At 37.0% G+C, this 21,922-nt stretch overlaps 2 protein-coding genes across 4 annotated transcripts; both read right to left on the reverse strand.

The window, feature by feature from the left end:
* Positions 1 to 2,041: 2,041 nt before the first annotated feature.
* On the reverse strand, positions 2,042 to 11,894 carry tyrp1b (tyrosinase-related protein 1b). Of its 2 annotated transcripts, none has more exons than XM_084394650.1 (8): positions 11,816 to 11,894; positions 8,973 to 9,328; positions 8,566 to 8,876; positions 7,286 to 7,490; positions 5,833 to 6,000; positions 5,494 to 5,673; positions 5,256 to 5,405; positions 2,042 to 3,220 (listed from the first exon to the last, which is right to left on the reverse strand). In XM_084394650.1, the coding sequence occupies exons 2-8, from the start codon at positions 9,325 to 9,327 to the stop codon at positions 3,021 to 3,023; spliced, it is 1,569 nt and encodes a 522-aa protein (XP_084250776.1). In that variant the 5' UTR covers position 9,328; positions 11,816 to 11,894; the 3' UTR covers positions 2,042 to 3,020. The 2 variants fall into 2 exon arrangements, with proteins under 2 accessions (XP_084250776.1, XP_084250777.1); XM_084394651.1 differs by lacking the exon at positions 11,816 to 11,894 and adding an exon at positions 9,414 to 9,429 and having other exon boundaries at positions 2,331 to 3,220.
* A 1,203-nt stretch (positions 11,895 to 13,097) lies between these two features.
* Positions 13,098 to 21,519, reverse strand: LOC311280702 (uncharacterized protein). Of its 2 annotated transcripts, none has more exons than XM_084393080.1 (7): positions 21,329 to 21,519; positions 17,554 to 18,564; positions 14,923 to 14,991; positions 14,642 to 14,818; positions 14,227 to 14,347; positions 13,509 to 13,598; positions 13,098 to 13,412 (listed from the first exon to the last, which is right to left on the reverse strand). In XM_084393080.1, exons 1-7 carry the CDS (start codon positions 21,390 to 21,392, stop codon positions 13,289 to 13,291), a joined length of 1,656 nt encoding a protein of 551 aa, XP_084249206.1. In that variant the 5' UTR covers positions 21,393 to 21,519; the 3' UTR covers positions 13,098 to 13,288. The 2 variants fall into 2 exon arrangements, with proteins under 2 accessions (XP_084249206.1, XP_084249205.1); XM_084393079.1 differs by having other exon boundaries at positions 13,509 to 13,601.
* Positions 21,520 to 21,922: the final 403 nt, after the last annotated feature.

The raw sequence follows: 21,922 nt of genomic DNA on the forward strand, positions 1-21,922 counted from the left end.
TTATGCTTCCATGTTCTAACAGAGTTGATGTTTTATTAAGTATAGCCTGTTTTTCTTTTTAGACGGGGATAACTTCACAATATACAACCAAACAAAGAACGACAATCCGCGCAGTTCACATCACGCAAGCTAGAGACACATTTTTGCACACCGCTGCCATCATCGAGGACAACATCTTTCGGTAATGGCATGTCAGTGTGTGTTTGAGAGAAGTGAACTATCCCCAGTAGTCTGTTATCTAATCTTTTATTATGAGCGAAGCAGTCAGGATATTTAATATATACAGTACATTGTTTTTGTGTATGAAGTAAGAGGAAATGCTATAATATATTTTAAGAAGACTTTTCCATCTCATTGTATGTGCTTTAGAGAGTTTAACAACAACAAAAACTTTTCATTTTTGCCAAAGTGTTCAATGCAATTAAACTAATGCGAATGTGTGCGTGTGTGGATATATAAAAGTGGCAATAAGTTGCCAGTATGGTGTCAATACTGGCCCAAATTGATCATGCATTCATTGGCAAAACTTGCTTTCTTTTGCGACCATTTCATAAAACACTACATGTGTAGCGTTTTTTTTTTTTTTTTTTTTTTTTTTTTCTGTTCCTTTTTTTTAGACTTGTTTTTTGTTACTAAAAAACAAATGAACAAGACATGGTGACCTCGGCTGAGGACATTTAGATAATGTAGAATGCTATTGCCAAAATATTCTTATCTTTCCTTTTTTTAAGATCTAACTGTTTTCTTTCTTGCATTGTTTGTTTAAGGCTTTTTGGCATTGTTGTATTTATAGAGGTAGTTTAATAAAGCATTTTCAAAAAGAGGAGTATGATCTGTGCTTGCCTTTCCTACATGCATTCTTTGCCCTCCATTATTCGAACAAAATGATTTCACTAAAATTATTAGCAATTTTACACATTTTTAAACATTTTAAACTTTACTGTTTTATTTCTGTTTTTAAAATGATCTGATCAGATCATGTAAAGTTCGTTAGATTAAATTTTACAGACAGTGATGGTCTTTCTCAATTGAAGATGTCTTTTGGTGATGAACAATGTCCTCAAGTGTACCAAATGGTTTTAGCTAAAGCAGGGATGCCCAATCCTGTTACTGAAGAGCTACATTCCTGCAAAGTTTGGTTCCAACACTTAATTGCCTGGTTTCACAAACAGGACTTAGATTAAGCCAGGATTAGTTCAATTAGGACATTTAAGTAGCTTTTATAAATGTGCCTTAGACAAAACAATGGCACTGACATATTTGAAGATATGCCAGTGCACGTTGCTTTCAGTTAAAACAGCTCACATGCATTTTAGTCTGATCCGGTTCTTGAAGATCTTAATTAGTTGGTTCGGGTGTGTTTGATTAGGTTTGGAACTGAACTTTGTAAGACGTTTGTCCTAGAAAAGGATTAAGCACCTATGAACTAATGTGCAATTTAAAGGGATAGTTCACCCCCAAAAAATAAAATTCTGTCATTTACTCACCCTCATGTAGTTCCAAAAATGTGCATAAAAGCCTGAATTAAATCTGTTCATCATATAAGGCGATCGCGTCTCTTTAGAAAATTCAGACTAAACAGCTCAATTCATATAGACTACTTTTACGATCTCTATGAACTTTTTGAAGCGTCAAAGTGGCTGAAAGCTGAAAGGGACAGAAAGCTCTCAGATTTCATCAAAAAGATCTTCATTTGTGTTCCGACGATGAACGAAAGTCTTACAGGTTTGGAATGACATTAGGGTGAGTAATTAATGACAATTTTCATTTTTAGGTGAACTATCCCTTTAAGATTCAAACATGCAGTACTATTTGTACCACTAGGGGGCAGCAGTGCAGAGGGACCAGATGAAATGGCATCTGAGCACCTGTGTTATTGTAATATGGCTGAAACTGTTTTTCTTAACATGGCCATTAAGTGCAACGAGGTTGTTCCTTTTTCTTTGTCTCGAGAAGCTACTAAGTAGAAGTGTCATGCTTGACATGAAATGGCTTGCTGAATTGCCACTCCCCAGTGGTATAAATATGTGCAAGGTCAGCCATGAGGAAACAGACTTTATTTAATGTTGTTTTTCTTTGTTAATTGGGTGACATAAGGTGAAGTGGTACGAATGTTTCATGATTGATTGCCCTTTAAATATCATCAGAAAATCAAATGTTAATAGTTGCCACAAGGGTAGTTGTCATTTCAAATGTTTTCATTTTCATCACAATCATGCTTCACTGTGGATATAATCAAGCTTCAAGCAAATAAAAACACTCCACCATACAGAATACAAATCACTTACACATAACATTTATGGTAGTTTTTAATTATTATTTTAATTTTTGAATGAAAATTACAATATGTATTGTTCCAAAATTGCAAAAATTGTCATCCCGTTTTATATTACCACAAGATGCGGTTTATTCTGGACACTTGCACTTTTGTTATGATTGATTATGATTAGTAATCATGACACTATTATGGCATCACACAAACCATAGTTTGGGTCTGTGTATAGGGATGTGGATATTATCAGGAATTTTATATTTATGGTAACTTGGAGTTATTTTCTTGGAAAAATTATTTACGTACCGTGTATATAAAATGTACTACTTATGTACTTATTTACTTATGTAATGTTGGCACTCTTTGAAAGTTGGTTCTTGCTGCAGAATCGTCTGCGCTGAAAGTACACAAAAATTAAACTTGAAATGAATTTTAAAACTTTTTTTTACTTTTATCAAGAGTAATATAAAAGAGGTCACACTGTACAATATGTGTTCAAAGGGCATTCATAAGCACTGTATAAACTCAAGGTGACACATTAAACAAGGGCACATATGACAGTATTTTCAATGTCTCGCTGGACATGAAAAATATGATAATAGTCATAAATTTAGCGCGATGTGTCCAATTTTTTTTTTTACAATGCTTTTGAATGCTAATGATTCATCACTCAAACTCCTCCAGTACAGGGTGGATGCACAGTGCAATAATAAATGTGTTTAAGATGTGTGTGTTTTTAGTTCCTCAGTCACACCACAGACTGAGAAGCATGGCGCTGGTCCTCTGAGTAACGCCTGAACTGTTCCCCTAGCAACGGCTCCAGGCCCTCAGCTGAGCGGTAAGAGCGTGCCCGAACAGCACACCCGATGACTCCTCCCATCACAGCCACAACAAGCACTACGGCTACAATCGCTATGGTGATGATCTCTGAAATAGTGTACGGCCGAGCTGGGGAGGGAGAAAGAGAGAGATTTTTTGGTTATATGTATCTATATGTACTGTTTGCAGTGTGTGTGTGTGTGTACTCCTAATGAGTGTGCACTAACTTGTATGGGTTAAATGCAGAGGACAGATTCCGAGTGGGAGTTACCATACTTAGCCTTCACATGTCACTTTCACCACAAATGTATAAAGATGACCTGCATTTTTTTAATTGAACAAGTGCGGCGGCTGCCATTGCTCTCATGTTGGTTTGCTAACGGCCTTTAAACTGGTGTCGTGACAAATCGGGTCTTCCCTCGAAATTGGGTCTCCATTAGGACCCCAAGAGATCCCACTGACTTTGAATGAGTACTCTCTTTACTGTGATTCCTACAATATCTAGCCCGATCTCATGAGAAAGCGTATTTTACAAGGTGGTGATTTAGTATGAACTCATACGATGTGATCTGTATGAATTTGATACGATTTATGGGAAAAAAGTAAGCATGAAGGTCCACCTCTAAACCTAACCATCAGTGGGACATAAGCAGGTTGTAGCCAACAAAATCATATAAACAAGATTGCACAAATTCATTCAATTTAGCCACCAATTCTGCAAAACATAAAATAGTTATGAATTTCCATGAGATTGTGTTGACAAAATCGCTCTATGATGCATATTATTTGAACTGTTATAAATGAGTATTAAAGGAATAGTTCACCCAAAAATGAAAATTATCCCATTATTTACTCCCCCTTAAGCCATCTTAGGTGTATATGACTTTCTTCTTTCAGCTGAACACAATCGGAGTTATATTCTGGCTCTAATATCCTGGCTCTTTCAGGGTTAATAAAGGCCTTAAAGCAAAAGATATTCATATTTAAAACTTTATAAACTATAATCACTGGCTTACGGCAAAAGAGTTACGTGGCTTTTGCAAGAGGTGTCTATTGGCCCTGTCCCAGATGGCACACTTCATATGCACTTATGGATTTATTAACCCTCTGGACTACTTTTATGATAAATGGATGTGCTTTTTGGAGCTTCAAAAACTCGGGCACTATTCAATGCCATTCCTGGGAATAGCCAGGATATTATTTAATGTTACCCCGATTGCGTTCGGCTGAAAGAAGAAAGACATACTCCTAGGATGGCTTGAGGGTGAGTAAATTGAACTATTCCTTTTATGTCTTTTTTAGTTATCTTACGTACTGTACTGTAACAGTACTATAAATTAATATTGTCTGTGTGCTTGGTATAACTCTTAACTGTATGGTTGACTCGACTCGCCATGGTGACACTGGTGGAAGAAGCAGGTGAACATTTCTTTCGCCTAATGGACTGTGCACAGCAAATCAGTAACTTCCCGATGATTTTACTTTTAAAATGGCTTAAATATTATCCCTTAAACAGGCAATGTGCACCACAAGATACACACTCTTTAGTCTCTTGTAGGAGGCATGAGAAATATATGTTTTACCCAATACTGTTATTATATAATAGTTAAGTCTCTTCTGAGTATGCTGGGTCATATGACTTGGTCAAATTTTCTGTGTTCCTTTTGTCAATCTGATTTAAAACCAACACGTTCGGCCATGGTGCTGGAAAGTAATTGTATATTAATCTTACTTTTCTTCAGTACAAAAAGAGCAATCAAACTGCTAATATTAATTGTGTCTTAAAGGTATAATGGAGGATTTTTTACTTCCGGGTGGATCACCTATACTATTGGTCCTCCTAATTGTCAATCATTCTGGTGAATCAATCAAACTTATTCAAAAAGTGGAGAGGGCGGGTCTTATCTAAAATTCGGAAAGATCCTCCACCATACCTTTAAGATGCTGAAATAGAAAATTAAGTTGTCATAAGTTTTATGCAACAAAACAAAAAAAAGATGCGAGCAAATGATGACAATTTGCTTTTTTTTTTGGGTGAACTATTCCTTTAAGTAACCTAACTTATACACTTAATGTTATACTAATAAAGCTTTCCAGAAATGAAAGTTCACATGGTTTCATATGCATTGTTTTTTTGCCGTGAATGCTATCACCAGTCACTTACTTGGCCACTGAACCTCATAGGTGTAGCCCAGGTTGTCTGGGGCGGTGACAAACATTTCAGCATTTCTGATTGGTGGCCAGAAAGGGACCATGTTGAACTCTCTGTTGTGACCAATCGGAGCATTTTCCTCAGGATAGGCCACTGTTCCTGCTGCATAAGCACAGTGAACACTGGTTAGGATGTAGCTGAAACATGAAATTCTTTTATGTATGTATGTGTGTGTGTGTGTGTGTTTTACCAGCAGTGTGCCGCTGAAGCCATTCATCAAAAATGGCATCAGTGAACGTGTGAAGCAGGACAAAGATGGGGTCGTTTGGTGACAGGTGAGTCTGTCCACCTGTGCCATTTAGAAACAAATGAGCCAGGTTGTGCAGACTCCTCACTACTGGGTCATAGTTTCCCTGAGGAGCGCTGTAACCTAGTGACACAACAGAACACAAATTAAAAGTCTCCTCATTTCTCCAAAAGGCTGCAAAGAGTTTATGCAGGTGGTGGGTTGTTTGTTTGGTATGCTGTGGTGGCTCCAGACATATTTATTTTAGAAATACTGTTGTCTGCAGCTGTGTGTGGATCATACCCTCAATAGTGTTCCTGAAGCTCTGAGAAGAAGTTGAATAATATGGTGGGGTGTCGAAAGTGTTCAGCTCTAGACAGTCAATGACATCCTGTGGTTGTGGTAATCTCTGAACCATGGGTCGTGCCACATTACCAGCAGGGTTTCTTCTGATTGGACTTGACTCTGAATCTGAATACACACCAAAGCAGAGAAGGTACATTTTGATTTTGAACTTCTGATAAATTTTGATGATGGTCATTTTTTTCTTCTTCAGAATCTATTAATTTGTTTCGAAAATACATTATAAATGCAATTTAAACACAGACTGACTTGAAAACGATTTTTCAATAATGGGTATGTTTTCATTCATTTAATTTAGAGCCATTTCATAAAGTAAAAAAATGTCTGGGTGATACAACTGTCCTGATATCATAATAAGAAAAAAGAAAAAAAATCGAATTAAACTTCTCATTAAGTGTCATAAATTTTATATAGGAACAACCTTTTTTCTTAGCGAAAATATTTTAATATGGTAACAAAGCTGCTTAACTGCTTATTAATATATGAAAAACTTTTGTCAGCCAAATCACGTGGTGTGACCAACACAGTCAAATGGTCTAACAACTAACAAGGAATAATAGTAATAATAATAATAATAATAGTAATAATAATGAAAATGACCCCTAAAAGACCATCATGACTGTAAGGTCAATAAGTCTTTTAAATATCAAATAACCTTTTTATGATAATGCATGATTTGTTCAGGCTGTAAAATGTCATGTGGTGCAACTCCCCAAAAACAAAATGATGTAAAAACTATGTTTATCTTGAAAAATATTTGTACAAATATTAATAAGTAGAAAAATAATTAAAAATACTAATAAGTAGTATATATTGACACATATATTCAAGGAAAGTGTTATTACTTTTTACTTGATAGTTGCACCTCATGACATATTTAGAGTCATTCAGTTTAAAGTTTTCATGAAAATGGTATGAACATTTTTCAAAACCAAAATGGAAGCTTGGCAGTTTTTTTCCATTGTGATCTGTCATTAGTCTTTGACCCATGAGCCAAATCTCTTCATGAACTCTCGCAGACTGTGAGAAAGAAGCATCATAAGATTGAATATTATAGTATTCCGTTTGTCTGCAATCGTGAGTCACATACTTGCAAATACTATCACATGATCCTAATCGTTCTGCCCATATAAGGTTTGATCTTTCTTCTGAGCTCTCGAAATGCCTCAAAGGATTAGTTCAAACAGCATGTGAGCAGTCTTAGGTCTTGGAATGCATGAGTGTGTGTGTCTTACTGTTGCAGATGGTCTCCAATGTCTCACACTCCCCCACACTCTCACAGATCTCCCACCGGGGAGAGGACACACAATTAAACGTGTGTTTATGCGGAATTCTGTGTATATGTGTTTGAGTGATGTGTGTGTTACTGGTATGTTGTGCGAGTGTGTCGTACTGTTGCAGATGGTCCCCAGTGTCTCATACTCCTCCACACTCTCACAGATGACTCTCCACTGAGAGAACACAGAGTTGGAACTGATGCCATTGGTGTCAAAGCTGCTTCTGGCTCCCAGCAGGTCATCAGTGCAGATATCACACTCGTTGCCTCCTATAGCAAAGTTCCAGTACGGCAGGGCAAACGACGGGTCCCCCAGCATGTCCTGCATACACACACATATCCCCAACAAGTCCCATTAGCTGATTTTTCTATCAATAGGGAATTGTTGATATTTCTGCTCACTGCACAAGATAATAAGACTTGCCAAATTGATTTTTCTGGAGTAAAGCATAAATCCAACAAAACTTTAGAAGTTTATGCTTAAAACAAGCAAAATGTACAAATGAGGGGAAAAAAATAATTTAATTCATGATTAATTAGTTGATTAATTCATGATTAGTTCTCAAGAATTTTTTTTTTAAGGATATTTAGATATTTTTATTGGAAAACAACAAAAAACACTGATTAAAGATGAAATAATAATAATCCCCCAAAAAATCTGCCACATAAGAAAAAAGGCTTTTCATAATTATTATATAAAAAGTCATCATTATCAGAAAAGTCACAATTATAGCATTGAAAGTCATAATTTTGAAAAACTCTAAATCAAAGTAATTTTTATCTGTAATATAACTTAATCTTTATCATTTAATGTATAGTTTTATGTCTTAATTTGGACTTTCCATGACATGTGATGTGAAAGTCATAACTGGCCTTCCATACTAAAGGGAAGTTTCACCCCAAAATGACCTATTTTGATTACTCACCTTCATCTCATTCCAAACCAATATGACTGACATTCTTCCACTGAATACAAATGACATTTTAATGAATTTTAAAGAATGTATTATTCTCACTTTTCTACTTGATCTTTCAAGCTTTAAAAAGAATATCAAACCATCATAAAAGTGGGCCAAATAACTTCTGTGCCCTATTCCAAGTTTCTGAAGTCATATCTTTGTATAATAAATAGATTAATCATAAGTCATAATTTAAGTGTGCCTGTTTCTCACCAATAGCTATGATTTTAGAAAACTTAAGATACACAGGGCACGAGAAAGATCCAGTACGCATTACATTTTCATGGAAAAGAAAGACCAGTGCATTCCTTGAAATATCTCCTTTTGTGTTCCATGAAATAAGAAAGTCATACGGTTTTGGAATGACGTGGCATTATTGAATGGGTTTTGTAATTCAATTTCCTGTTGTATAATTATCATTATCATGATTTGTGTCACCTGCATGTCTCTCTCCAGTTGCAACAGGTGGTACCGGTGCCAAGTGACAAATCCTGGTCCTTCGTGAGAGAAATCCACACCTCCGAAACTCTGCTGGCCTGGACCCATGTAAGTCTTACTGACCGAATAGTAGTGTGTCCAGACAAAGTAATTATAGATGGTGATGTTCTCAAATTGATCAGGCCCGGAAATCTCCTGATAGCGGCGGGTGCAGATGACCAGGTCAGGATGGACGGTTCTTTTAGCCTGGTCCAAAGCGTTCACAAAAGCTCTTTTCTCATCTGTAGACATCTGCATGACGTTACGTCGCACTGGGAACACAAACAGACTCAGGTGAGAAAGAAAGCAAAGCATACACATGTGTACTGTATGTATTTGCAGTGCATATTTGGGATGTTTATCCTCACCCACGGTGACTCTTTGATCACAGTTTGGCCCTGTCAGACCATGTCGGCATTGCCCGCAGTTAAATCCACTGAAGTTTCCGTTGCATTGGCAGGTTCTGTTAAAGAACCGCAGTGGCCATCGTTCTCTATCATCCCGGCCATCGTGAGGATACTGAGGTCCGTGCGGGTGACGGTCGGCAGTGATTGACACGCACTGACCTCTGCCAGTACTGGATCCACACTCATCATTGGGCAGTCCAGTAGGTGATGGGCAGCAGGTGCCACTCTGCAGACCTTCTGGTGTCACACACTGACGTGGGAACTGAGCGTGCGTCAGCACAACGCACATCATCACTAAACACACACTCTTCCACATCCTGGAAAGACAAATATGGACCTGCATGGATTATGCTTAAAGGGTTAGTTCGCCCAAAAATGAAAATTATCTCAAAATTCACTCACCCTCAAGCCATCCTAGGTGTATATGACTTTCTTCTTTCAGCCAAACAAAATCGGAGTTATATTAAAAAAATATCCTGGCTCTTCCAAGCTTTATAACGCAAGTAAATGGTACCCTAGATTTTGAAGCCCCAAAAAGCGCATCCATCCATCATAAAAGTAATCGGCTCCAGGGGGTTAATATAGGTCTTCTGAAGTGAAGCGATGCGTTTTTTAATATTCATATTTATAACATTATAAACTATAATCACTGGCTTCCGGTAACGGCCGTACGCGAGTCGAGTTCTGGCGGAAGAGTGACTTCTGACCCGACAAATGACGTATTGACGAACGAGGAAGCACAGAGGATAGAGCAAAACAAAACATCGGTCAAGAATTAGAAGTCTAAAACGAGAATTTTTAAAGAGAATGTTCGGAGAAGCTCGAGTCCTATTTGTTCGAACCGTGAGAGGCGTCTACTCTCACCTAAGCTTACGCTACTCCTACATCCCACGTCATGCGTCGGGTCAGAGGTCACTTTTCCGCCGGAACTAGACTCACGTATGGCCTTACCGGAAGCCAGTGATTATAGTTTATATTTTTCTTACAGAAATGCATTGATTCGCTTCAGAAGGCCTTTATGAACGCTCTGGAGCCGGATGGATTACTTTAAACATGGATAGTTTACTTTTTTGGGCTTCAAAATCTATGGTACCATTCACTCCCATTATAAAGCTTGGAAGAGCCAGGATATTTTTTAATACAGCTCCGATTTTGTTTGGCTGAAAGCAGAAAGTCCTATACACCTAGAATGGTTTGAGGGTGAGTGAATTATGGGATATTTACCCTTTAAGGGATAGTTCACTCAAAAATGACAATTTTGTCTCAGTTACTAAACCTCCTGCCATTACAAACCTGTATTACTTTCTTTATTCTATGGAACAGAGCACAAGTTGAACAGAATGAGAATCATACAGGTTTGGAGAGGAATGAGGGTAAAGGCCCGTTCACACCAAGGACGATAACTATAAAGATAACGATAAAGATATAATTCTAAAAATCGTTCTCCATATTAAAGAATAACAGAGTTCACACCACAACTATAACGATAAAGATATGAGGAACGATATCGTTGGGATCACTTTCAGAACGATTTTTTTCCAGCTGTCGAACGATAAAACACTTACAGCCAATCAGAATCCACTCTAATTTAAAATGGATCTGGATCATCCGGGCGCGCGCGTGCTTAGAATAAAAAGACCGTTATCGGTCGTTGGTGTGGACGCATATAGTTATCTTTATCGTTATCTTTATAGTTATCGTGCTTGGTGTGAACGGGCCTTAAGCCAGTTACTTTTGGGGGATGAAATATCCCTGTAAAATGACACGGATTGTGCAAGTTAAGTTAATTAACATGGCCAATATCTAACGATCGTAAATTTAAAAAAAAAAAAACTATTTAAAAAATGGTTACACTTTATTTTGATGGTCCACTTTAGACATTCTACTAGATGACTTTCCAACTACATATCAATTTACTCATTAGATTATTAGTAGATTATCAGGTTAGGGTTAGGTTTTAGGGTTAGGGGTTAGTAGAATAAGTTGACATGTAGTTGTAAAGTTACTTATAGTTAGTAGACTGTCTAAAGTGGATCATCATAAAACAAGTGTTACTTGAAAAAAAAATTACAAAAACAATTCTTAATCAGTATTTTTGTCTCATTTCCAAGAATAGATACAGTACCTAAACTTAAGATGATAAATATATAAGCAAAATTTTAAGCAAAATATATATTGAATTAAAAAATTAATTAAATACATTTTTAAGATGATTTAAAACTCAATATTTTCCTTACCCTGCAGGACATTTTTTCTTGTTTTAAGCATAAAACTTACAAAAATATTATTAGATGCTTAAAACAAGAAAAAAAAAAAAATCTTGAACATTTTATTTATTTATTTATTAATTTTGCAATTAAATTACACGTGAAGAGATTAAAAATAATAATTTAATTTTAATCATAAAGCGTTATGGTTTTTTTCTCTCTGTTTTGTTTTTTTGAAGTATAGGCTTGCAGTTGTATAACAGCCTTCCAGAAACATCTAAGTTATAGACTGTTCAAACTTCACAACCTCAAACTGTCTAACTTGCAGACTATGTCCTCAGAGTAAACCCACACACAGATCACGTACATAGTTCTTACAAAATAAAATCAGTTATTTCCTTCATCGATTTGTCATCTCAACTCTTATGATACCAAAAAGAACCTGACAATAAATCGCATGCATTTAACTCACCCTGTTATGCTCATCATTAATTCTGAACTGATTTATTAAACAACAATTCATCCATGTCATGCCCTATAGTGGGCCTTTAAACAATGCAGTGATATAAAGGATAAAAAAGATAAAAGTATAAGTACCTTATATCATCCGTTCTCTCTTTTCTACCCACTCTTTCTCTCACACACACACTGGTGCCCCCCTGTGCTGCCCCCTGTCCAACTCTTTTATACTTACACCCCTCCTGACTGCACTCATCTCTCTGATCCCTCCATCCCGTGATCAGCAGCCGGTAGAGGAAGGGAGAGGAGAGAGGGAAACGGGTAAAGACAGAGTCCACAACTTTCTTACGTCTTTAATGCATGTGGTTCTTCCTTTGCGTATATTGGTTTGACATTTTCAAAAGTCTGATAGATCAGTGATCTTTGCTTTCATAACAGGCAAAAAAGTGGACTGAAACAAACCATTTATGTAAGAAAAGACACATGTCTCCTGTCTGTTACGATAGGGTTGTGGAGGAAAGATAGGAAGACATAACATTTGAATTGTTTTTAATTCTGGGCACTTTCAAAGTAATACATTTGAATTAGTACATGCCAAACTTACGTTTTCTATGGAACTGGACATACGTTTACAAGTAAATGGAAATATTTGAATGCAATAAATTGATGTGAATTGCAACTATCTTCTTGTTTTTTCAGTAAAATATCTGAAAAACGTCTTAAAACAAGATAAATATACTAGAAGCATTATATGATAAGACTTAAGATTTTCACAAAATAAATATTGAATTAGTTTATTTATCTCACCCCATGGGCAAATTGTTTTTAGATGTTTTGAGCAAGAAAAAAGCTCAATATAAAATTCCAAATATATTTTCGGAAAACAAGTCTTAATATTTTATGCAGTTTTGCTTTTGTAGTAAATGTATCTTTTTTCCCCCAGAATATAGATATTTTAGCTGAGAAACCAGCCCAAAAATGTATACTTTTTATCCTTGTGTACATGCAATAGCTAGATGTTATTAAAGAATGAACTCTGCTTTTTAACACACAGCAAAAAAAAAAAAAAAAGCTTTTCCTAATATTTTTGTCTTGTTTTCCATACAAATATATTATTTCTTAAATCAAGATACATTTACTTGAGAAGGAAAATGGCATAAGCTATCAAGTCTTGTTTTTTAGGCAAGTTTATTCTTAATACCAGAACAAATATCTACCAATGGGGTCAGAAAAATGATCTTAAACTTAATTCAAAGGGAAAACAAGATCTTTAGCAGATATTTTTCTTTTTTTAAGCAAAAACTCACTAATATTTAATCAGTTTTTCAGAAAACAAGGCCTGATTTTACATGATTCTTAACTTAAGAATGTTTCGATATTTGTACTGGAAGACAAGACAAAAATACTGGGTAAGAAGATGTTTTCTTTTTTTTTTCTTTTTCTGTGCAAATAGGTCATTCTTCTGTAGGGGGAACAACTCGAGTGACATTTGCAGTCAAGGTTAACCCGACCATTCAATACACATATAGACACACACACATGTTCATATAGTCAGACACTCAATCATTTACACACACACACTTGCACATCTACTCCTTAAGGTCAGCAATGCTAAACAGCAGAGGTTCTGGGGTCATAGGATGAATTCTTCTCTGTGGAATCCAGTGGGATAGTTGTCATAGCAACGTCCTCTTGCTGGACCTGCGAGTACTCAGGAAGGTCGTCTACATCAGTTCTGTATAAGCACAAACAATCAGTCACAATGCATGTGTGTGTGTGTTTATGGTCCTCATAATCAGGATGAGTATGTGTGTGGTGGTCGGATACTCACTGTTCATCAATTGGAATGGTGGTATCTGTGTTGTTTGCGTCACATTCTATACCCCCGTTTCCTCCTGCACACGGGTTCTTTGGGGCCACACTGCTAACAAATATATATTACCCTTAAAGTACGTATAGTATAAAATAAGTGCAGCCTTGGTGAGCATAAAACTTCTTATGCTCTTAAAACTCTTATGCTCTAAAAAAAAAAAAAAAAACGTTTGAACGGTATAGACCGCTATCTCACGACTAATTCTTACGAATTCGTACAAGTGAGTACGAGTAGGCTAATTCGTACGACCTCACTCGAATTCGTACGATTTGTCTAAACCCCAGTGATGGGTTTAGGGACGGGGTCAGGGGTAGGTAATTCGGACAAATTCATACAAATTGGGCAATTCGTAAAATATGTACGATTTAGCAAAAATCGCACAAATTCGTACAAGTGAGGTCGTATGAATTCGTACGAATTAGACACCTCGTAATATTCCTGTTGCTCACTCATGGGTTGGAGTCCTATAGGGATCTTGTACTGTAAGTCACTTTTGATAATGCATTTGCCGAATGCATTTTTGTGCATGTGTGTAATGTATACTGTAACACGCTGTATAGATGTCTATATTACACATATATTATCATACATCTCATCAGTTAATTTATAGTGAAGTTCCAATAATTACTTCTCTTTTCAAAGATCCTATAAGTCTTACATGATGGCACACACAAACCTGTTTGGCTTTCTCCTGCACTTCAGAATGTAAACTATGGTGACAGCAGTTTGCAGAATGAGAAAGAAAGCTGCTGCTATGGCTCCTATCTTCCAAGCGTCCTGCCCTATGGCTTTGGTTTCTGAAGCGTGAAAGAGAGAGAGAAAGTACTGTCAAATATAGAAAGTTAAATAAATCAAAAAAGAGAAATGAGCAGGTGTGCCTCTCTATAGAGATCACCATCTGGCACTTTCCATTACAAAATAGGGAAACTCTTAAAAAAAATTTTTGTTTATATATATATATATATATTTTTTTTTTATTGAATGATAAACAATAATGAATAATGGTCATTAAAATGGATAATTTGAAATTGTTTTTACTTATTATTTCTGTTTTACTTTGTGTTTAGATATTTGTCATGTTGTTGTCATACGTGTAGATTCAACGTGTTCCTCCATTGGTGCGTCAGTGTCTCCGAGCCTCAGTTTGAGAACTGGTGTCGGTGGGAGCTCCTCAATAGTGTTCATCAACACCGGTTCACCCGGATTTTTCCCATTCGGGTCTCTGGAGTTGATGATCTCATTTACATCGCTGGCCTCATGTGTTTTACCTGCAGAATATGAAGAAGTTTCCACACATTCATTGCATTACATTCATAGGCAGCAGGCGACTGAAGGTTTGAGAGGGAATTTGTGTCATTAACAGCCTCACCACCTGTTGCTTTAGACTTGGTGATAACAGGCTCCTGCAACTTAATTGGTCCCTTAGTATCCACGGTGACCTCTGTTGTGAAATGAGGGAGACATTTAACATAGTGGTGAAAATTTCAGCGTAAAGATGAGATGAGACCTGGAGGATACGTATGGAATTTAAAATGACGCTCTCACAGTATATATTTGTGTGACACAGGAGTTCAGCAGTGTTAGGGGTAACCGTTTAGGCAACAAGTAACGTGAGTAATGTAATCAGATTACTTTTTCAAGTAAAGAGTAAAGTATCACATTACTTTTAAATTTACAACAAAATATCTGAGTTATTTTTTTTTAAATAATGCAAGTTACTTTGTTTTCCCATTGACTGACTGACACCTCATGTTGAGAGAAATCGGGAGTACGAATGGCAGCACAGACAAAAGGTTTGTGCCTTTTGTCTACAGCCAAAGAATGTACATTTCCTTCAGTCTGAGGCTTATTTATTTATTAAGTAACGCAAAAGTAATGTAACAGATTACTTTCCACAAAAAGTTGAACACAATTAGTTACTTTTTTAGGGGGTTACACGATATTGTAATGATTTACTTTTATAAGTAACTTTCCACAACACTGGAGTTCAGTAAGGGACCAAGAAACCTTTGCAACAAGAGATCTGTGTTTGTCAGAGGACAAAATGACTTTAATTAGCTATATATTGTACGTGAGGGGAAGTCGATATTTAAAATTTTCCTCCAGACCTCCAGACTATTGGTCTTCGTGAAGACAAAGGTGAGATTCTTACTTCCTCAAATTATTAAATCAATCATTACAGATGCACATTTTATACACATATTTACCCAATGCACAGAAATGAAGAAAGTCTGATTTATCTGAATACCACCAATTGTGACAGAGGCAATTTGACTCAGTGGAGCATGTAGTGCTTTTAGGAGGATTGAAGGGTAAAGTCCATGCTGTATGGGAATTAAGGTTTAGGGGTTTCTTAGTTTCAGCAGGATAAATGTGTTTCTGTATGTAGGTCACAGGAACAGCAAGAGCAGAAACATATAGGACAGTGGTTCATCATAAATTAGGCTCCAACTAGGGAGCCTTGGACTTGTACTAAAACAGAGACCACACTCACACTGGTTGATATGATGTTTAGACAGATGTTAAAATCCAACATGATCTCATTAGAACTCGAAGATATTTGGTCACATAGTGTGGTTGTAACACACTTCTGTTTTTGTATATTTGTATAGACTGAATCCATTAACATTTTGTCAGCATCTAATACATATAAACAACTTTAGAGATGTTTCTGAATTCTTTTAGGTTCATAGAATAATGACTTAAATGAATGAATATAGGTTGATTTTGTTGTATTTAATCAGTGAGACTTATTAAATGTTTAATGCATTTACCTAATTTGAGGGTGAGAGTATATAATATAAATAATATAATATAATATAATATAATATAATATAATATAATATAATATAATATAATATAATATAATAAAGGTTTCAACATAAAGCTGTGCATACATAAATACTTTTATGTTTTAAATAATGTCAATACATCCATATTGTATGTTTCAGCATATATTCAAACACACAAATGTATGTGTATAGGAAGGAATACATATAACTACTAATTATAATAATAATAATTCGTTACATTTATATAGCGCTTTTTCTGAGACCTCAAAGCGCTTTACATAGATGGGGGAATCTCCTCAACCACCACCAATGCGCAGCATCCACTTGGATGATGCGACGGCAGCCATATTGCGCCAGAACGCCCACCACACACCAGCTTACTGGTGGAGAGGAGACAGAGTGATGAAGCCAATCAGTATATATGGGGATGATTAGGAGGCCATGATGGACAGGGGCCAATGGGCAAATTTGGCCAGGATGCCGGGGTTACACCTAATGACATCTAATGACATCAGACTATAAATGACACTGAAGGGAGATTGTATTTCTTTTAGCACTTCTTTCAATTTGTTTCAGTCACCTTTTTCTCAAGTAGAGGGATATATTGTTAGTGTTTGCAGGTGTTTGTGTGGGCTTTATTACTCTCCATACTCCCAAATGTGCTGAAACAAGATACATATACTTTGATTAAAGAAAACAACTGCTATTCCACAGCACTATTCTACTGTATTGCATTCTATTCATATCTTTTTAGAAAGACACTCTATCTATTCAATCTAAAACTGAAATAAAGTGATGCTATGTGAATCCCCAGTGTGCACAGTCTGATTAAGCAGTGTATTTCAGAGTATTTCAGCGTGACTGTGTAATTAATGGTGGAAAGATAGATGACTTGGAGTGCACCCAGGAGCCAGTCATCTCCAGAGATACATGTTACGACTCTTTTTGCTGTTATAAACTGAAGGGATGCCCTTAGGCGGCTGTAAGTGCAAAGATCAGACAGTGAAAGTCTAATTGCATTAGGTTTGGGGGGGAAAACTCCATAACAATTGGAAACCATAGCTAACAAAATAATTTGCCGCTATGGTGTACAACTAGAAAATGTCATGCCTCTAACTTAATGGGAAATTTGTAATTTTATGGTTTGAGGTTGAAATTTATCACCATTTTTGGTTTGAAGTTATCTTGGGTGGTGAATGCACTTTAATTACCTGGTTCCTGTTGAGTTTTCTCTGGTACTGTTTTGTCAGTTGGAAGAACATCCTCCTCTCTTGAAAGCTTCTGAAGTTGTGCCTCAGATCCAGCCTTCACCTCCTCTCTGCTTGTTTCAACTTCAATCACACTTTGTTCAGTCTTTGCTGCTCCCTGCTCTTCCTCTTCCTGTTCTACTTCATCCATATCAACCACACCACCATCTGTACCCATCTGTGGTGTTACTGTCTGCCATTCCTCTTCACTACGCTCTGATTCTGTATCTTTTTCTTGTCTTTCCACAGATTCTTCTTCCTGTGGTACTTCTACATTAACTTCTCCACCACCAATTGTCACTTTTACTTCTATTTTTCCTTTGTCCTCAATAAATCCCTGCCCTGGCTCTTCTGCACCCTCTTCAACCTCTTTGCCTCCCTTGTTCATTTCTGCAGCTCCTCTTCCTGATTCATTTTCCTTTTGTGTGACAGTATATGTCTGGACCGGTGATTCCTCTGACTGGCTTTCTTCTTTCATTGGTTCACCCACTCCAACAATCTCAGGGTGTTGCCAAACTGATTCTTCTGGTTCCTGAATTGAATCTGTTGCCTCAAGGTCCAATGGTTTTATAACTGATTTCTGTTCTGGCTCTGAAATTGATGACTCCTCCTGAGCTATCTGTCCTTGAATCCCCTCTGCAGGCTCTATATCTTGGGCCAGCCCTTTTTGAGCTGTTTCCTCGTACGTTTGTTCACTTGATTCTGACATATGCACATCTGGTTCTCCTTCGTTGAGATTCACTTCTTCAGCTGCTTCTTCTATTGTATGATCTGCTGTGTTCTCTACTGATGGTGACTCCTGCTCTGCCGGAGTCTTCTGTGGCGTGATTTCCCCTACAACATGCTCCAAAGCTTCGCGTACGGCGCCGGTTGTCGAGATCTGTACTGCATGCTCGAATGCTGCCTTCACTGCATCAATCACATCACCCAGGCTTGGTGGGGCCGGCTCGGGGTTAGGGGACGGGAGAGCATCATCTGTGCAAAGCAGCAAAGAGACTTTAGAGCAGATTTGACCAGGTCAACATTGTCAAGCTGCTAATGTGCAGCAGGTTCACATCTCATCACTCTTTCTGTGAGTTTAAATATATATATATATATGAGCAGCAGGGATGGACAAAATTCAGAATTGAAGAACTGGCTTCAGTTTTATGAGTTGGAATTTGTACTGGATCTATCTATCTATCTATCTGTCTGTCTGTCTGTCTGTCTGTCTGTCTATCTGTCCATCTTGTCTATCTATCTGTCCGTCCGTCCGTCTATCTATCTATCTATCTATCTATCTATCTATCTATCTATCTATCTATCTATCTATCTATCTATCTATCTATCTATCTATCTATCTATCTATCTATCTGTCTGTCTGTCTGTCTGTCTGTCCATGCGTCTGTCCGTCTGTCCATCATCTATCTATCTATCTATCTATCTATCTATCTATCTATCTATCTATCTATCTATCTATCTATCTATCTATCTATCTATCTATCTGTCTGTCTGTCTGTCTGTCCTTCTATCTGTCCGTCCCTCCGTCCGTCCGTCTGTCCATCTTGTCTATCTATCTATCTGTCCGTCCGTCCGTCCGTCCGTCCGTCCGTCCATCCATCCATCTGTCTGTCTGTCTCTCTATCTATCTCTCTATCTATCTATCTCTCTATCTCTCTGTCTGTCATATAAGGCCCTTTAAAGTCGTAATGAAACGTAAGTACTGACAAATCTTTTCCTCCTTTTGTGGAGCACATTTGAGTGTAACGGATTATCGAAAACAAATGTAGGGCAGGGACTTGGTTGTATCCATCAGTTGTTGATTGGATTTTGGGATGTGCCCGTTGCATTCAGAAATGAATGTGAGCTTGCAGTCGATTGGGCGGGGATTAAGCAGAATAAATCATTGGAGAAGTTTGGAATACGTCACCAGACAGAAGTCGTTATCACTGGAAGATCGAGTTACGTTAGTTTGATTAAACATTCCAAGGCCCCCCAAAAAAGTATTAGTTCACAAAGAGATCTATAACATGCCGTTACAAAACAAATAGGATGAATTTTCTTTTTTTTTATTTATTTTTTTTTTTTTTTATTAAACAAACACAAAACAAAGTAACAAATCGCCCGACATACAACAAATATAAACACAAAAGTATACATAACATAACAAGGCATTCTACAGTGAACAGAAATGTGCAACAGGACCAGAAGAGTAATAGATCATCTGAAGGCACTATATCATACCAAACCTCAGGATATCAGAAATAGAGGCATTTATGCTGTACAAATAAGGTGTCCAAGTGCGAGTAAAAGTGTCAGTCGTAGAGTGAATAAAAGATGTTAGGAGTTCCAGAGGAATAGTCTCTCTAATAACTGAATGCCATCCCTTTATAGAGGGGGGTTTATCGCTGATCCACGACAAAAGTAAATTCTTCCTGGCAGCAAAAGTTAACAGGTCAAAAAGACTTCTTTTATGCTTATTAGAAATAAGCTTACATGGGAAACCCAGGAGAAGAGACAAAGGGTCAGGATCCAAGGCCAAACCTAAGATATTATTCAATTGAGATATGATTCTGGACCAGTAGGTCTGGATAACATGACAATCCCATACACAGTGAATATAATCTCCTATGTTAGATTTACATTTGGGGCAGAGTGGGGAGTGAGCAGGATGAATTTTCATCTCATGCCAACTTTAAACTTGTTTCACAACTTTTCACAAGCCAACATTCAAGGTGTGACTTGGTAAAATTTTGTTAAACGGAATATTCCTTTTAAAATGTTGAAAGTCTACCTTTTCTGTTTCCAACATACAGTACACAAGTTCAGTAGCTTTTTTTTCTGATGGATTATTATTAGTGGAAATGTGTGTTGAGTCACAATGGTCAATAACTATTTTAAGAAGCTGTAAGATTAAAAGTTTAATTGTTTAATTGTTATCTTGGAGAAAGTGTAAAGCGGAGTCTGACTGTCATCACAAATATGGATCTTAAAATGTATTATATTAATCATTCTAATTAGAAAAAAACCTAACTGAAAGTAAGGAAGTAGAATAATAATTAATTGATATTCAAAGAAATTCAAATACTGTTATTTTTAAACTCAAAATTTTTATATGTATTTAGTTACAGTATAACTTATTTTGTCAAAGACATCTTCAATACAGTCTTTGGTTTTCACAGCAATTTTCAAAGGAAAGTGAAATAGATTTGTGTGAATTCCTGTGGAATGTGAGATCTCACAGTTGATGAGCATGAAGGTGTTGCGGTTCTGGGAAAAAGCGAATGAATAACTTTTATAGGCCTGAAATGAAGAAGCTAATGGGATCTCAGTTTGGAGTCTAGAGATATTAGTTTGCTTGTACTGCAGCCAAACACAAGCTGAGGCTGCCAGTGCTGTGGTTACTGTCAGCCTATGAGAACTGATTTGAAGTTGTTATTGGTTTTAGATCTAGTTGACATGTTGAAAAGTGGGTTTTCAGCCAATCATCAGCAAAAGTGCCTCTGGAATGACCAGGAAAATTGATTATGCAGATAGCACGTCAGAAATTGATTTCAGCCTTAGATGCAGTCCATGAATCAGTGAAACATACTGGCATCTAATGCTGACTCAACATGGACCAAGCTATTTTGCCCTGAGGGTAATTCCCTAAGAATATAGTATCCTTCTTCCCAGTCTTTATATAGACTTTGTAATCCGATTCCTTTACATCTGCTTTCAAGCACAAATTCAGTGTTATTAAAAAGAAATGTTACTATACCTTGTGCCTGGCAAAGATGAAACAGCAACATCACTAACAATCCATTATGAGAACACAGTCGCATGGTGGAAAACAGATGTCCAAAGTGGCCTTCTTTTTTTAGGGTCTATTTGTTGGTGTGTTTTTTTTTAGTGTGTTTGAGATGGATGAGGGAATTAGCTGGTTCCAGGTGTGTTGAACTCAAAAGCGGAGGTCTCTGGACTGGGATGCTTGATCTCCCTTTGGGATGGCTTCGGGTGCATCGAGGATTTGCCCTCGTCTGGAAAAGTCGCAAGGCTCTGCGGAATGCTGCGTGGAATCCTCGGAGTGGCGGCACCAAGCCATGATGACATGTCTCACTCGTGTAGTAATTAAGGCCTATCTGTGAATTCGTCCGGACAGTACATCAGAGCACAGGCCCATTCAAGAGTATTCAAGCTCTCAGCCTTTTGTGCCACAGTTTTGATTTGGAACTTACATCTATTGTTTTGTTAAATTGGTGCTAAGTATATATATATATATATATTGGTGCTATTGGTGTTAAATTGGTGCTAAGCATATATATATATATATATATATATATATATATATTGATCATAAGTTCAGTATGTTATG

This window comes from Rutilus rutilus (genome assembly GCF_951802725.1).
Source record: "Rutilus rutilus genome assembly, chromosome: 2".
In the NCBI taxonomy this organism is placed as follows: Eukaryota; Metazoa; Chordata; class Actinopteri; order Cypriniformes; family Leuciscidae; genus Rutilus; species Rutilus rutilus.

Coding starts and splice junctions, on each gene's coding strand:
- tyrp1b (XM_084394650.1), bottom strand. CDS start 9,327: ATGTGGAAGAGTGTGTGTTTAGTGATGATGTGCGTTGTGCTGACGCAC. Junction 8,877..8,972: donor TGATCAAAGAGTCACCGTGG/GTGAGGATAAAC, acceptor TTGTGTTCCCAG/TGCGACGTAACGTCATGCAG. Junction 5,674..5,832: donor CTTCAGGAACACTATTGAGG/GTATGATCCACA, acceptor TTGTGTCACTAG/GTTACAGCGCTCCTCAGGGA.
- LOC311280702 (XM_084393079.1), bottom strand. CDS start 21,392: ATGCGACTGTGTTCTCATAATGGATTGTTAGTGATGTTGCTGTTTCAT. Junction 13,602..14,226: donor TGCAGGAGAAAGCCAAACAG/GTTTGTGTGTGC, acceptor TATATTTGTTAG/CAGTGTGGCCCCAAAGAACC. Junction 13,413..13,508: donor ACCATTCCAATTGATGAACA/GTGAGTATCCGA, acceptor GTGCTTATACAG/AACTGATGTAGACGACCTTC.